General features: G+C 37.5%; 1 protein-coding gene across 2 annotated transcripts; it reads left to right on the top strand.

Annotated features, from left to right (window-relative positions):
• Positions 1-552: 552 nt before the first annotated feature.
• LOC129891472 (uncharacterized) lies at positions 553-15,587 on the top strand. Of its 2 annotated transcripts, none has more exons than XM_055966849.1 (9): positions 553-4,140; positions 4,240-4,433; positions 4,545-4,616; positions 4,753-4,905; positions 5,047-5,210; positions 6,205-6,352; positions 14,451-14,573; positions 14,896-14,983; positions 15,126-15,587. In XM_055966849.1, the coding sequence occupies exons 1-9, from the start codon at positions 1,053-1,055 to the stop codon at positions 15,341-15,343; spliced, it is 4,248 nt and encodes a 1,415-aa protein (XP_055822824.1). In that variant the 5' UTR covers positions 553-1,052; the 3' UTR covers positions 15,344-15,587. The 2 variants fall into 2 exon arrangements, with proteins under 2 accessions (XP_055822824.1, XP_055822826.1); XM_055966851.1 differs by having other exon boundaries at positions 553-4,098.
• The last annotated feature ends 554 nt before the right edge of the window (positions 15,588-16,141 follow it).

Genomic DNA, 16,141 nt, shown 5'->3' on the forward strand with positions numbered 1-16,141 from the left:
TCTCCCCATGCAACAGAGTCGATCTAATCATCACTCTATAAAACTTACCTTTAGATTTAGGTGATATATTTTTATCACACAAGACTCCGAAAACAATGCTTTTCTAGTTTTCTTCATCCACTCTGCACTAATACAATGTGTGACATCTTTGTCGATCCCTATTTCCCTGAATTAAAATTCCAAAATACTTAAAACTATTTCTCTTCGAAACTTTACTTTCACGTCTATCTCATTCATTGCATCACTTAATTTACACTCCAAATATAAATACATATCTTTTTCTAAAAAAAGTTCCATTATAGGAGTATCTAAAATTGGATTTTTGAAATGTTCCTTTCAAATTTTTTCTTTAAAGAATTGCTCTTTAGATCCTTTCACCAAATTGACTAAATTTTCCAATTTGCAAACACTTAGGCATGAACTCTTCCACGTGCCCTTTCCCTCATCTATCACTGTCTCTTTCTCATTTCCATTTCTTTAATTTTTTTCTTTATATATATATATATATATATATATATATATATTTTTTTTTTTTTTTTTTATGCAAAAATATTTCAAGAAATCAAAAATCAAAATCAAAGGCACCATCCTCTTCCATTTCTACAATTTGATAGCGACCCACGCAGCTTTCTTTCTTCCCCTTCTTGTTTTTGGCTTCCTTTCTTCCTGCACACATTTTTTCCTGCAAAATCTCAAAAAAAATGAGAAAAAAATAAAAAAAATTGTATTTTTTGGGCATATCAGCTGTAGAAATACAGAGATTAGCTAGAAAGTGCTGTTATTCTTCTTGTTTTCACCACTTTCTTGCTGGGTCGGTTCCTTTTTTTGAGGTAATTTTCAGTTTGATGTTGTTCGTTACTGAAAACTTATGTTTCTTGAGAAACCCTTTTGATTTGCTTGTATTTGGTTGAACCCCATTAGGGTTTATTGGAGGTTTGTAGTATTGGGTTTTCTTGGTTTTCGTAGTAGCTTAATGTAGAGAAGGATAAACCTAAAAAACAAAAACAGCAATTTTAGGTTTAAAAAAAATCCAATTTTGATTTGTACAGATTATGGCTTTTGATCAAAATTCAATACCTAAAGATTTGAGGCCGTTGAACATTGTCAGGACAGTGCCCGAAGAATCGGGTATTGCTCCTGTGACTACATCTGGTAGAACTGTTGAGGGGTTTTATGGTAACCTGACTCGGGATGTTGGAGGTAGTCCTGGAACTATACAGGGGTTTTATTACCCTAGTACTGTAATGGATGCCGGGTTTGTAGGTTTAGGTTATAGCAATGCTGGTCCAGGGGCGGTTGGGTGGGTCCCACCGCAGGTTGTGGCTTCGCAACCACCGGTTGTAAGTGCTGGTGTTATGAGTTCAGGTACTGGGTCATCGCAGAATTTGCATTCCGGGGCACGGGTTGGTAGTGGTGTGTCTGAGCGTGCTAGTGATGATGGTTCGGTGTCAGGGAGGAAAGTTAAGTTTTTGTGCAGTTTTGGGGGGAGGATAATCCCGAGGCCGAGTGATGGGGCATTGAGATATGTGGGTGGACAGATTAGGATTATCAGTGTTAGGAGGGATGCAAGTTTTGCTGAACTTGTACGCAAAATGGTAGAGACTTGTGGGCATGATGTGACAATTAAGTACCAGTTGCCTGATGAGGATCTTGATGCACTTGTGTCTGTTTCTTGTCCAGAAGATCTTGAAAATATGATGGATGAGTATGAAAAGTTGGTTGAAAGAGCGTCAGATGGGTCAGCTAAATTGAGGGTGTTTCTGTTTTCGGCTTCAGAGGTGGAATCATCCGGTTTGGTACAATTGGGAGATCTGCAAGATTGTGGACAGAGGTATGTCGAGGCAGTGAATGGGATTAGTAATGGAGTTAGTGGTATTGGCCTTACTAGGAAAGGGAGTAACGCTAGTGCTGGTTCCACCCAGAATTCAGAATTTAGTGTCTCTGAAGCTGTGGATGTTTTAGGTCATGGTCAGGTGGAGCTTAGAGGTGTACCTTCTTTTGACGCACTATCACTTAGTGGGACTTCTGCTGCCTCTCAAGAGCCTGCTTATAGATTGGTGTCTACAGATGCAAATCCTGCAACTCATGCTGATGCTTCTGTTGTTCCAATGACCATTCCATTAGTCGTTCCTGGGTTAGGTCCAAGCTTATCTGCTCAGCTGGAGCATGGATTAGAGAAAACTGTGCCTGTCACTGCACAGCAGCAACAAATGGGTTATGATATGCAGCAAACAGGAGTGACTTATCAAGGAACTACACCATATTTCCCAGCTTATTTGGATCCTCAGAGGGAGACACTAAACCTTACAGATTATGTTCAGATCCCCTCACAAATGGGATTCCCAAGACAGCTTTTGGGAACTGTTAGGCCAGTAATCAATCAGCAGCATATAATTGCTGGTGGTCCAACTCAGCAGTTTGTCCCTGCTCTTCACATGTCAATGACTCCTTCCGGTCATGTCAGTATGAATCCTAATCTGGTTGCCTCACAGATTCAGCCCCAACATTTTAGGTTAGAACATTATCCTGCAGAAGGCACATTGGGGCAGAGAGTTGTGCAGTTTCCTGTTGACCATGGATACAGTGGTTTTCAGCATCACGCCCCTCCTGCAGGTCTTGGAGGAGCTTATGGATGGCACCAGATTCCACAAACACAGCAGGTGCCACTTTCTGAAGGCCAGGTACCTCAACCACCGGTTACTGGTTCTGATGCATTACCTAGGTATGATGACTGTGTAATGTGTCAAAAATCGCTGCCTCATGCACACTCAGATACAGTAGTGCAAGAGCAAAGAGAGAGTCCTGCAAGCACAGTATCTGACTTTAATCCGGTGTATTCTAACCCAAGGTTGGATGAGATGGGGCGGCCTATTTACCGAGCTGTTACAACTGGAACCCTGGGTGAGGCAGCTGTTGAACAGCAGGGAGCTGCTGTTGGGCAAAGAATTGGAGGTCAGATGGATCATGCAGTTGGAAAAGGTCAAGGTGAGGTAATTGGAGTCTCACAAACTGTTGATAAACAGTATGAATATGATAGAAGCCTTCAAAAGTCTGAATATACAGAGCACCCAAAGGTCCCAGTTCCCCCCCAAGGTATGATAGGGTTAACAGGTACGGTGCAATCACCTTATGGAGTTTTTGTTGGAGCTGTTCCTCAATCGTGCCATGTTAATGCCACTGAGCAGCTTGTGGTTCCATCACAGTATCAGGTTAAACAGGAAGTTGCTGCGACTAAACCAGTCAATAGTGATTTACTTAAGATTGGCAGCGTGCCTGGTCAAACACTGGATAACTTAAGTGGTGAATCTCCTAAGAATTATGGTGGAACGGCACCTACCATGCTCCCGAAAGAAGATGATATAGAATCTGTTACGGCTTACAACCATTTGAGACAAATTGAGGGAAGGATGGAAAATCTCCTGATGCACCCCGCTGAAATTTTAGCAAATAATGAGCAGAGTAAGCCAGCTGTTGATAATTTTAGAAGGGAAGACATCTTGAATAACAGAGTACAACAGTTTGGTGGGAGGGAGGGATATCCAGGTTTGGTTACAAGTAACATGAATCCAAATGACATACCTGTTTCTCCAAATGAGAATCCTTTCTTGCCCAACATTCACGCTGCAGAAGGGTATGAAGTCTCTCAACATCCTGTTATGACAAATCCAGGTGTGCATGCCCAACCAAACTACGGGGTTAATCACTTGATACCCGGTGAAATGTCTCCCCATTTAACTTCCCTATCTGCCCATGCAACAGAAAAAACTCCAGCTATTGCTGAATGGAAAGATGGGGCTCGGCATTTCCAGCCAATGTTGAGTACTACAACTGCAGAAATGACCATACTCGATGGTACCTCACCATGTGTAGAGGAGAATTCAAATTCTTTATATAGCAACCAGGATCCTTGGAATTTGCAACATGATGCCCATTTCCCTCCTCCTAAACCTAGTAAACTTCAGCTAAAAAAGGAAGCTGCTGGCACCAAGGATTATTCTGGCGAGAATCGTTTTGGCAATAGCAGTGAGTTGCCAACTATTAGTAATGGCGGATTACAAACACAGATTCGTTTGGAGGATGGAGCTTACCTTCCCTCAGGTAATGCAGATTATAGTTCAGATCAATCATGGTCCAAGAAAGGTGAGAAGCTTCAATTTGCTTCTTTCTGTAATTCAGTATTGGTGGGTCATCTTATATTCTTGCCATCCTAACTTTTTCTTTTACTATTTGCTATTGAAGACTCAGAGGAGGAAATGATCAAGCAAGAACTTCAGGCTGTTGCTGAGGGTGTCGCTGCTTCTGTTCTTCAGTCATCAATTCCATCTAATGCTGACCTGTCCACCCATGGGAGGAGTGAGTCCCCATCTTCAAGTCAACGGAATGTTGAATTTGAAAGCACTAATGCCGGAAAGGACTCCAAGGATAAATTTGAGGTCTTAAATTCTCTCACACAAACAACAGCTGCTGCGATGCAAGTTGTTTAGAATCAGTTTCTTGTATCTTATCTTTGCCAGTCTTGCTAATCAGAAGCAATCTCTGTTCAGGAAACTAAAACTAAATTTCCAGAGGGAGCAAATTTTGGGTTTCCTGTATCAGGTGGCATTGGCCGCTTGCAGGTTCGACATTTCTTGTCCAGTGTAATTCCCATAATTTGTTATACCTAAATGGAAAAGTGAACTGATCTTTTACTGTCACTACCGCGTTGCAATTTTTTCATTTTCCCATGTTTTGAAAGTGCATTCTTGTGAATAGATTATAAAGAATGATGACCTCGAGGAGATTCGAGAATTGGGTTCTGGTACATTTGGCACTGTTTATCATGGAAAGTGGAGGGGTACTGATGTTGCAATTAAAAGGATTAATGACAGGTGTTTCGCTGGGAAAGCTTCAGAACAAGAGCGTATGGTTGGCACCTTTTCCCCCTTCTTTCAAATTCTTCTCGTCCCTTGTCTTTTTCCCTGCACCTGATAACTTAACTAATTTATCCAAGATCTTTGCTTCTTTTATTCATGTCTATAATTTGTCTGTGCTTATCTTTTCATTTAGAGGGATGATTTCTGGAATGAGGCCATCAAACTTGCAGACTTGCACCATCCAAACGTTGTTGCCTTCTATGGTGTTGTGCTAGATGGTCCGGGTGGCTCAGTGGCGACTGTTACAGAATATATGGTTAACGGGTCCTTGAGAAACTCTTTACAAAAGAACGAGAGGTATTCTGTCTTTTTGTTATTCTTTTTGCTTGCACAGATTAAATGGAGTATTTGTTTATTGGTAATTCAATCTTTACTTCCATGTGAAGATATTTGAAATGGATCCTAATTATTAATTACTTAATTTGCTGGTTTTTATACCACTGAATTTTGGGTTTAACTTGTTTTAGGGTTGACCTCTGCTATGATTTTAGTGATTAAATAACCTGGTGGTATAAATTCATGTCTTCATATAATTTTACGGTAATGGTAGGTTAAAGGCCACATCATTTTCAAATGGTTTTTTTCAAGTGTGCCATACAGTGGCGGATCCAGGATTTTCACTTATGGGGTTCGGAAAATAAAAGTATAAACATGTGAATAAGCCAATAAAACACAATTATAAGGGAGACAGTAGTATATAGTTTATAAGTACAAAACGCTTGATTTTTGAGATTAGAAGTCCCTAATTCACTATTCCAGCACTTTCTTTTTTTAAAAAATAATCATAGTTGGGCAGTGGTCTCGTGGCTGTTTTGGAAATTAAATGAAAAACAATAACAAAAACAAAAGTTAATGTTGAAAATAAATGGAAAAAATTAGCAAAGCTAAATGTAAAAAGTAATCTAGTTGGTGGGATTTGAACCTTGAACACAGGGGTGCAATGGAGGGGCTTTTACCACTAAGCTACATTTTGTTTATTGTTTAGGGGGTTCAAAATTAATATATTACGTAAATACAGAAAATCTATACTATATATACAGTGTTATTTTTTGTCGAGGGGGTTCGGGCGACCCCCACCCCCCAAACTAGATCCTCCCCTGGACTGCCATGAGGGTAGGGTTTGTGGATGAGTAGGTTTCTTTAATGACATTCTCCTTAATTTTGTGGGATGTCAAATCATTTTCAGTTTGATCACTTGTAGTACTCTTCTGCATACATTAAAATTGTATATTAGTTGTGGTGTTACACATAAGAAAATGGGATGAGTAAATGCATCGCATACTGTCTTCAGGAATCTGGATAAGCGGAAACGCCTCGTGATCGCCATGGATGTGGCATTTGGAATGGAGTATCTGCATGGGAAGAATATAGTGCACTTTGACTTGAAAAGCGATAATCTATTGGTTAATCTGCGTGATCCCCACCGTCCAATATGCAAGGTTAGTCATCGCCGGGAGATACTTTTATTTGTCAGTTGATAAAAAATGATGTGCATAAATGTTAAAGATTTAGTAGCCAATTATCTCAACAAGGGGAATAAGTGTTAATCTTTGTCTAACAAATTCTATTACATATTGACACCAAAGACTAATTTAAGTTTTATGCACAGTTAGAAGATCGCTGATAGTTAATTGTTCAACCTATTTTAGTAAAACAACATCTAATAACATTTGCAGTTGGTTCTGAGTTTTCGTTGAACTAATCTCAAATTTGCAATGAAAGCATAATTTTCTATTTGAGCATGAGCTAAGAAGTCTTTTAAGTAAAGAAAGTTCTAATCCCAGAATGGAGCTGGTAAACTACAATGGAAGATGTAAAGAGATCACAGTTTGACATATATAACTGAATATTCGTTGTAATCTGATACCCAAGTATGACACCCGAACCTGCAGATCATCACTCTCATTTAGTAACATATTAGATCTTGGAGGTCTTATCAAATTTTTAAGACGGATTTAGAGCTTGGAGGCTCCTTTTACATTTGAGATGATGCGTTTATTGCTTAACATCTCTAGAAGTTCCAGCTGAAGCAGTTACATCGTAATTTGAAACTGATAAACTTTGTATCTCCCTCAAAAAAAGAAGCATGGATTATATTTTATGGTTTGAGATACAAGAGATATGTGCATCATTTCACACTGGGTGTAGTAGAACATCTTCATATAGTAGCCAGCCTTGAGATGGGGCCGAAAGCAAAATTTCTTCACTTTTTGCCTTTTCCAGCCTTTTAATCTTACATGGCTAATCCTATAATTGAGAGTGGTTATGGTTTCTGCTTATTAACCGATTCATCAGGTGTAATCAGCAATGCCCCTACTCTGTACCCATTTTGATTAGTTGTGCCATCAAAGTCAAATTTCCATGGACCTGCATTTTCTGTGTGTTCAAAAGTAATGACCTATGTGGTGAGGTGGAGATTAAATTCAAAGACCTCATTGAGGAACCTAGTTTCAGCAGGTACTTTTAAAAGATGATAAGAATATCATGTGTAAAACTTCATCAAAGAACTACAATATGTTCAGTAGGTTCGAACTTTGGTATTTAAGTGGATAAGGGTAGGAGGACTGTTCCATTATCCATTGAGTTTCAAACCGTGTGCTACTGGTCCTTGGGGATTTCTTGCTGCTTTAGAAAACCTACAAGAGGTGCAGTAGGCGCCTTCTCTAATTCTTTCCTTATAGAAAATCTGGACTGTGAATGATATCTTATTTCCTAATGTCAAAAATATCTCCATAGTTTAGGCTATATGCCTGAGCAAAATAGGAAAGATTACTCTGTACTCGAGCTAATGAGGCTTTAAGTTTTAGGTGACATTCAATTGTGCTTAGGCTTGTCAATTGTCACTACCTTACCGAAACAATACCAAAAGAATCCAGCTCACCTTATTTTCCTTATTTATTGTTTTAGCCATTTAGGGCAATCGTGTTACTCTTCTAGACACCAGAGGAACATTATTTCATATTTGTGCTTGGCTAAAATGGTTAGACATGAAAATTCGATTATAAAGAATAACCTTTGCTGGATGTGAATGGAACTTACTTTAATCTTAACTTGTTAGATGTACCCATTCCATTTCTTTTGTCTTTCGGTGTATTCCTAGAGGATTGTGGTTGTATGAAGAATTTTCATATCGATGGATGTAAGACACTTGTTTAATCCCTATGCTTATGTCTGGCTGGTGACAACATCTAGGTTTGTGCTACTTAAGTCAATACTGAGTAACTAAGCCATTTTAAGGTATTGGGACATCAACAGAGAAACCAAGTTCTCATGTTTAAATCCTAGCAGAGAACACTAGATGATTTCTTCCTATTTCTTCAAGCCTTGGTGGACAAGGGTACCTGTGCTAGTAGGAGGTAGCAGGTACCTCCGTAATTAATCAAGGGGTTCGCAAGATGGATTGGGCACCGCATGTATAAAATGAAGAGAGAGAAATCAAGTTTTTTTTATCCCAGAGGATTCAGGTTTTCATAGATTCTGTTCCAATGCTTTCAACTTTAGCTTTTGAAAGTCCTTAGGGGTCGTTTCATTAGTAGAATGAGATAGACAAGGATATTCAATGAGATTATTTTATACCATCTTATATACGGGATAACTTATCCCACCTTTTATACTAAAATGATGGATAAAATAATCTTGGGACTAAATACTACCCATGACCCAACGTAGAATAAAATAATCACATGAGATATGCCGGGATTATTATCCTTATCCCACCAACCAAATGATCCTTTAGTGTTTAAGTTATGTCGTCTTTGGATAAAATTGTTGCTATTTTGGATGGAATTAAATCAGGTTGACATCACTTTGATGGTTCCTTGTAGGTAGGAACTACTGATTACACTATGAAAATGCTTGTGTGGTGTAATTCTTTTCTTTTGAAGATACCCTTGCTCACACCTTAGCTGAATTTCAAAAGTGGATGCCATTGCTCCTTTAGTCGACTGGGAGAACTCTCTAGAAATTCTTTGTTTAGAGACCGTTGTACAATCAATACAAAAAGACAGGCAATACAAGTGTGGCCTAATGGTCAATGAAGTTAGAGGAGAAGTATGATGTCTTCAAATACCAATTGAGGCAAAAACATTACGTGATTTCTTCTCATCTACCTAAGCCATGTTGGATAGAGTTACTGGTACCCGTACTGGTGGGAGGTAATAGAAACTTGATGGAATAGTCGAGGTGCACGCAAGGCGGTCTGGAGACCACCATCATTAAAAAATAGTGGGCAATACTGCCCAAAGTCTTTCCGTAAATCTTATTTGTACCACTTATCAAGCCCTTTTGAATTGTTTTCCTTTTTTTTTGTGAAAGATACACTCTCTTTGCATTGAGTAAAGCCTAATAGACAATCAAGCTTAGTAAATACTGATGAAAATCATACTTGTCAAAAAGATCCTGATCATGAACTGTCCAAATTGGACTTAAAAGTATAAGTTGATTACTTATTCAGAAAAAGGGGGTTTAAATGGAAATTGGATAAACTTGACTTAAGAGTTCTGCTCAATTTGGGTGAAACAGATCAGTTCTTAAAACCTCCAAAAGTGCCTTGTAGCTCTATCTTAATTTTTGACTGATGAAATTATTGCTATGGGGAAACTATTCAAATATTTGAGGTGGGGCTAAGAGGAATAGGAATGTAGAGCATTTCTTAACATTAGACGAGAAGAGAAGAGTTACGTAGAGTCATCGCCTTGTTACTGAAAGGACAAAGTAATATAAAGCACTGTATTATCGCTTTATGGATGAAATTTTGCACTTTAAACAAAAGTTGCATTAAAATTTACCTATTTCAAAAAAGAAAAAAACAATGGTTGCATACAGTGTGAGAATTGATCCCTTATTTGAATTTTAACTTTGAAGTGTTGAATTTTTATTTTTCTTTGTGATGACCCTGGTATTCGGGCCAGCTTTCGCGTACTTCGATTAATTCCACAGGATACTTGCTACTACCAACAGGAGGTACCAGGTAACTCTCTCCACCAAGGCTAGGACAAGTATTGGATTAATATAAGCATTATCAAATATTTGATGTTGGAATTAGTTATTTTATTTTTTACCTATGTTGCTCGGACTCTTAAAAATGTCGACGGGTGCATGTCAAATCCTTCATAGTGCATCTTTTAAGGACCAGACACGGGTGCGATATCATTTTTGGAGAGTCTAAGCAACACATGCAGTTTTACTGTGCTAAATTCATAGATGTTTGATATTCCTTTATTCATGTTATATAATACGCTTCTCTCCAAAGTAATATGCGCTTCACTTCTCGTTTTTCGCTTCAAGGCCCACACAAGTTGTCGTTTGGTTTGTGCTTTTCACTTTTAAAAGTAATTGGCTGTAGCATTCCCAATAAATAAGTACCAAGAGCGACAATGTAATGCACCAATGAGTTTCTTCTCCTTCTGTTGCTATAGAACTCTATATTGAGGGTCGGCAGAACTCTTTTGTAAAAATTAGAGGAACTAACCTTTTAATGAAAATTTGGTGCACCCATGATTTTCAGGCTTACATAAATGATTGCACGAGAATCATAACTTTGTGGTACCACAATACATTTATTACTTCAAAGAATAATGCTAGTGTCCTAGCACTACTTTAACTCAATATCATCCTCAAACCTTGTAAAACTAGGGCACCATTCAGAGTGGGGTATTGTCAGGACACTATTGGAGATGCACTTAAGTCGTGAAGCTATTTAAAGTGCAAGCTAGGCGTTTTGCCTTGTTTAGGCATTTGCTTTTATGTAGGCATTAAAGGGCTAAGGCGTGTGCCTCTTTGTCATGTGATTTGTTTTGAAGAGGTAGAGACTTGAACAATAGACATTGTCGAGAAAGTGATATTAATTATTAAAGGAAAAATGTTCAAATATGCCATCGAACTTTGAGAAAAGACTCATTTATACCATCCGTTAAAAGTTTGGCTCATCTATGCCATTGCCGTTTAAGAAAAGGCTCATCTATGCCATTATTTCTTAACTCCGATTTTGCAAAATCACCTAAACAACTTTTAACACTTTTTTATTAGAGTTTTGAATCAAATGCACTTTTTTTGCTTCTTCTCCAAGAACACCAAAAATTCAAATTTTCAACTTCAATTTTTCACGAAATCACCTCAAATTTCAATAGTAACATCCCTCCAAGCTAGATATCAAAAGTCAATATCTGTTAAGCTCGAATTCAACCTAACCAACAAGACTGTCACGACCTAAAAATCGAGGTCATAATGACACACATCTCAAAACCCAATTTGATGTGTAACCCTAAAAATAAAACTCATACAAGACTCCCAAAGGGGAAAGTGATGCCACAATTTAAATAAAAAAAAACAATACAAAAAATTTATCCTAAAACCTAGTGTTATAAGTATAAAGAGCATCTAATACAAGGTTTGAATCTGAATATACAACATAAGTCTCTGAATGATACAAAAGACTAAAAAATAAAGATAGACTAGTGACGATCCGAATTTTGGGACCTCACCACTAATCTGAGAATACACAATCCATCAGAATATCAACTGCTACATGAGGTACTCAGACTAGTAACTGCATCAAAAAGGGATACATAAGTAGGGGTGAGTACAATTCACATGTACTTAGTAGGTTTTACTTGACTGAGTATAAGGAATTAATCAAACCTATAAAATAAACTAAGGAACGCTTCCACATGCATACAGAAAAGTCCCACTTCGGCATCGGTGCCGCCAGTTTATATATATATATATACTGGCGCGAGTAAAGTAAACCCATAATAACAGCTTATAATCACAATTAATCAGATAATTCAAGCAACACAGATATCAATACAATGCAATCCAATATGATGATGCAATGATGTGGTGGTACGATGGAATCAAGACTGTCGCACAGCCTGTCGTATACACCTGTCGAACTGTGCTACCAAGCAGGACCCATGGGGTCTCGCAGACCATATACCCCAATCACAATATCTCATTATCCTTGCCACCTCCTCGTGGTCAAGGGATCACAATGCATCTACTACCCTGCCGGAAAACTGCTTCGGTCAGGGACTCAAGATACAAAGGTTGGGATCACAATGCATCCACTACCTTGCCGGAAAACTGCTTCGATCAAGGACTCAAGATACAAAGGTTTAAACGTGTTTCATTTTCTTTCTCAAAAAGAATTTCCATATTTCTCAACTTTCATGTTTCATGATATGATGAATGAAGATGAATGCATCAAAACAAATATGGTATGAAAGTAATATTCAACTCACATTTGGTACAAGGTTCAAAGTTCTCAAAACTTAACCTACACATGATATTCACCCTCAATAAATAGTAATGAGAAAGAAATACTCCCATTTAAATATTCACCCCTTTCTCAACAATATTTCAATACTCAAGCATGCTCAAAACCCCCACTCAACCCCTCAGGCGGGCATCACAAGTCCAATAATATATTAAAGTCTCTCTCTTGGGCAAATCACGAGTCACTTGCTCTCAAAGCAAATAAGATAACAAATAAGGCCCCCACACGGGCTATGTAATAGAAATAAACCCCCACACGGCAACACATTAATAAGTAAGCCCCCACACGGCATCACAATATATATATATAACATTCTCAGCTCATACTGGTAAAGTTGCTGTCATGTGACCAGGAGGTCACGGGTTCAAGCCTTGGAAACAGCCTCTGGCAGAAATGCAAGGTAAGGCTGCGTACAATAGACCCCTTGTGGTCGGGCCCTTCCCCGGACCCTGCGCATAGCGGGAGCTTAAGTGCACCGGGCTGCCCCTTTTTTTTTTCTCAGCTCATACTACAACCCATCTCAAAGTTTATAACATATGAATGAGTAATTATCCCATCTCAGTCTTAAAGAAGGATAGCCAAACATTTTAAACGTAGACCCAAAAAAACACTATTTTAAAGTTTGAATTCAAGCTTAAAAGATATTGAGTTTTGATATCTAGCTCGAAGGGATGCTGCTATTGAAATTTAAGGTGATTTTGTGAAAACTTGAAGAAGTTGGAAATTTGGATTTTTGGTGTTCTTCATGGCTTCTTGGAGAAGAAGAAGCAAAAAAAGTACATTTGATTCAAAACTCTAATAGAAAAGTGTTAAAAGTTGTTTAGGTGGTTTTACAAAATCGGAGTTAAAAAAATAATGGCATAGATGAGCCTTTTCTCAAACGGCAATGGCATAGATGAGCCATACTTTTAAATGATGGCATAAATGAGCCTTTTCTCAAAGTTCGATGGCATATTTGAGCCTTTTCCCATTATTAAAAGATCATACAACAAAACAACATATCCGGTGTAATTCCACAAGTGGGGTCTGGGGAGGGTAGTGTATACGCAACCTTAACCTCTACAAGGTAGGTAGAGAGATTGTTTCCGATAGAACCTCGTCTCAAGTAGCATATCAAAAACAAGTACGGAAAGGAAATACAAGGGTGGAGAAGTCATGCTGAAAATAATGGGGAAGAGAAACAGTACCAACAACCAATAATACGATAACTAAAACAAAGGAAACAACATATACAAATTATTAAAAGATACATATACAAATTATTAAAAGATGTTATGAGTAAATATATTTGGGTGACTAGAAAATTGAAGTATAGTAAGTTACAAATCCAAATTAAAAACCTAAAATTGTATTGTTGAATCTGAATCTGAAGTTTAAGATGGTTTTGAAATTAGACTGATATGATTTTTATTTTTTATATGATTGCAGTTTTTCATTTCTTTGTTCGACTATGGTTTGTTTGTACTACTTCTTTCCTGCATTACGTATATTTTAACCTTCTCTTTACATAAGCTAATGTGTTTGTGCTTTGCACTTGTATCTCTGGAAATGCGTGGTCCTTTTCTACGCTTTTCACCTTTGAGGCTTGACAACAGTGATCCGTGGCTCTTGTCACTGGTATATATCACCGCCTGTGTTATTAAAAAGTGAAAAGCGCAAATAAAATGTGGGCTTTAATGAAAAAAGGTGCAAATGGAGAGAAATTACAAAGATATATGTTTAGTCCAAGTCTAATAATTATAAGCACAAATAACAAATATATGGACAACAAAATTGAAATTTTTTATGATAAAGTGCAATTTGAATTGCTCCGTGTAGTCTCTTTAGGAAACGCTCATTGGCAAGAAAAAGTATGTTCGAGAGACTTGATAATGACACTAAAACACACATTAAGCGAGGCTAAGTGCTCAACATGTTTTGAGCCTCGCTTCATGGCTTAATTGTGCCTTTGACAACACTGAACTCATCGCTACCATCTATGGCATTAACTGTATCACCATCGTTGTATTATTATCATAATAATAATGCATTACTATTATCATCCTTAGTGTTATTACTTTTATCGTTATTGTTATTAGTCTGACAACTATCTTTCATTTCTTGCCTACTTCAAATCCATATTCATAGTTGCTTTTAGGTTATCTCTTACCTTGTGCAAAACCTTTAAACACGAAAGCAGCTGAATGCGAATCGTAAGAGCTTCCAGCCATATTATCATCGGTTTAACATTGATACTGACTGTGAATCTATCCTCGTTTTAGGTTGGTGATTTGGGGCTATCCAAAGTGAAATGTCAAACACTAATCTCAGGCGGTGTACGAGGAACTCTCCCCTGGATGGCACCAGAACTTCTCAATGGTAGCAGTAGTCTAGTCTCTGAGAAGGTATCAGAAGAAAGTAGTCCGTTTCAATTTGTTTGTCTGATTTTGACATGACACGGATTTGAAGAAAGTAAATAGACTTTTGAATTTTGTGGTCTTAAACTTATGATATATAGAATATACCAAAATGTCCTTCAATCTTGTGGTCTTAAATATACCGTATGGAAATTTGGAATTAAAGAGTTGTTAATAAAGGAAAGAGACATTCTTTTTTTAAATAGATTAAAAATGGAAGTAAGACAAATAAATTGAAACGGAGGGAGTAATAATTTCATTTCTTTATATCCCTGCGTGTTAACACATACTTTGCTGGTTGTGTTTGTAGGTTGACGTTTTCTCCTTTGGAATTGTACTATGGGAACTTCTTACCGGAGAAGAACCATATGCTGAATTGCACTATGGGGCAATAATTGGTAATGACTTCCACACGCTCTTTTTCAACATCGACTTCAAATATTTCTTTTTTTTTTTCCAACTTCAACCAAATATTATTATCCAAATGCTTTCTTAGACAACAAACCGGTTTGAGTATATTGACAACTGAATCCAATGCAGGTGGTATCGTGAGTAATACCTTGCGACCTCCAGTACCCGAGTCCTGTGACCTAGATTGGAAGTCACTCATGGAGAGATGTTGGTCAGCTGAACCGTCCGAGAGGCCTAACTTTACTGAGATTGCCAACGAGCTACGAGTGATGCAATCTAAGATCCCTCCCAAAGGACAAAACCAACAATCACCTACCTCAGCAAACACCAACCAAGCTAAAAGTTAATTTTCTGCACTATCCTTTGTAGTTGCTTCTTTTTTTTTCACCTTGATAAACTTAGGTATATAAATTAGCTCAAATGTAACCATAATATAGTGGTCTCGTCTTTGTTTTCTGGTTTTATAGATTTCCATTACATTTTATTATTGGCCTTAATTAGGTGTTCTAATACTGTCAAAACATGGTGGTTAGACCAAGTTCACATCAAATCAAAGTAAAAAGAAAAGCACAACATCTTCCTCTCTCTCAATTTGTTATATAGGTGTGATTAATCAACTTGGTTGGGATTGAGGTACTAAGAAATTATTTTTTTACAAATCATTTGATACATAAAGAGGTACTACGAAGAATTATTCTAAGAATAAAAAAGGCATAGATTTGTCATGAGAAGAAAGAAACTAAAGACAATTTGTTATTATTATCCATCTTTGCCTCCCCCAGTCAACCACTTTCTTTAATTCATGATTATTGCGCCTTAAATCTTTCTCTTGAAAAAAAACGCATTTCTAGTGAAACCTTAACACATGAATCTATAGAAACATGGCCCCTCTTCTTTGACCAAAAACTTATAAAATATCATCACATCAATAGGTGCATAAAAGTAAATATTGGTATTTAATTATTAAAAATATATCTTTCAGATTGATCAGACAAATCTTTTAATATTCATTTTAATTAATATATTGATCTTACTCCTTGTGCTGGCTTGCAAAAGTGATTTGTGGATGGGGCCCTTGCACCTAACTACAATCATCATAGTTCATTATGTAAATCATCAATTAATTTTAATCAACATAATTGTTA

This window comes from Solanum dulcamara, chromosome 6 (genome assembly GCF_947179165.1).
Source record: "Solanum dulcamara chromosome 6, daSolDulc1.2, whole genome shotgun sequence".
In the NCBI taxonomy this organism is placed as follows: domain Eukaryota; kingdom Viridiplantae; phylum Streptophyta; class Magnoliopsida; order Solanales; family Solanaceae; genus Solanum; species Solanum dulcamara.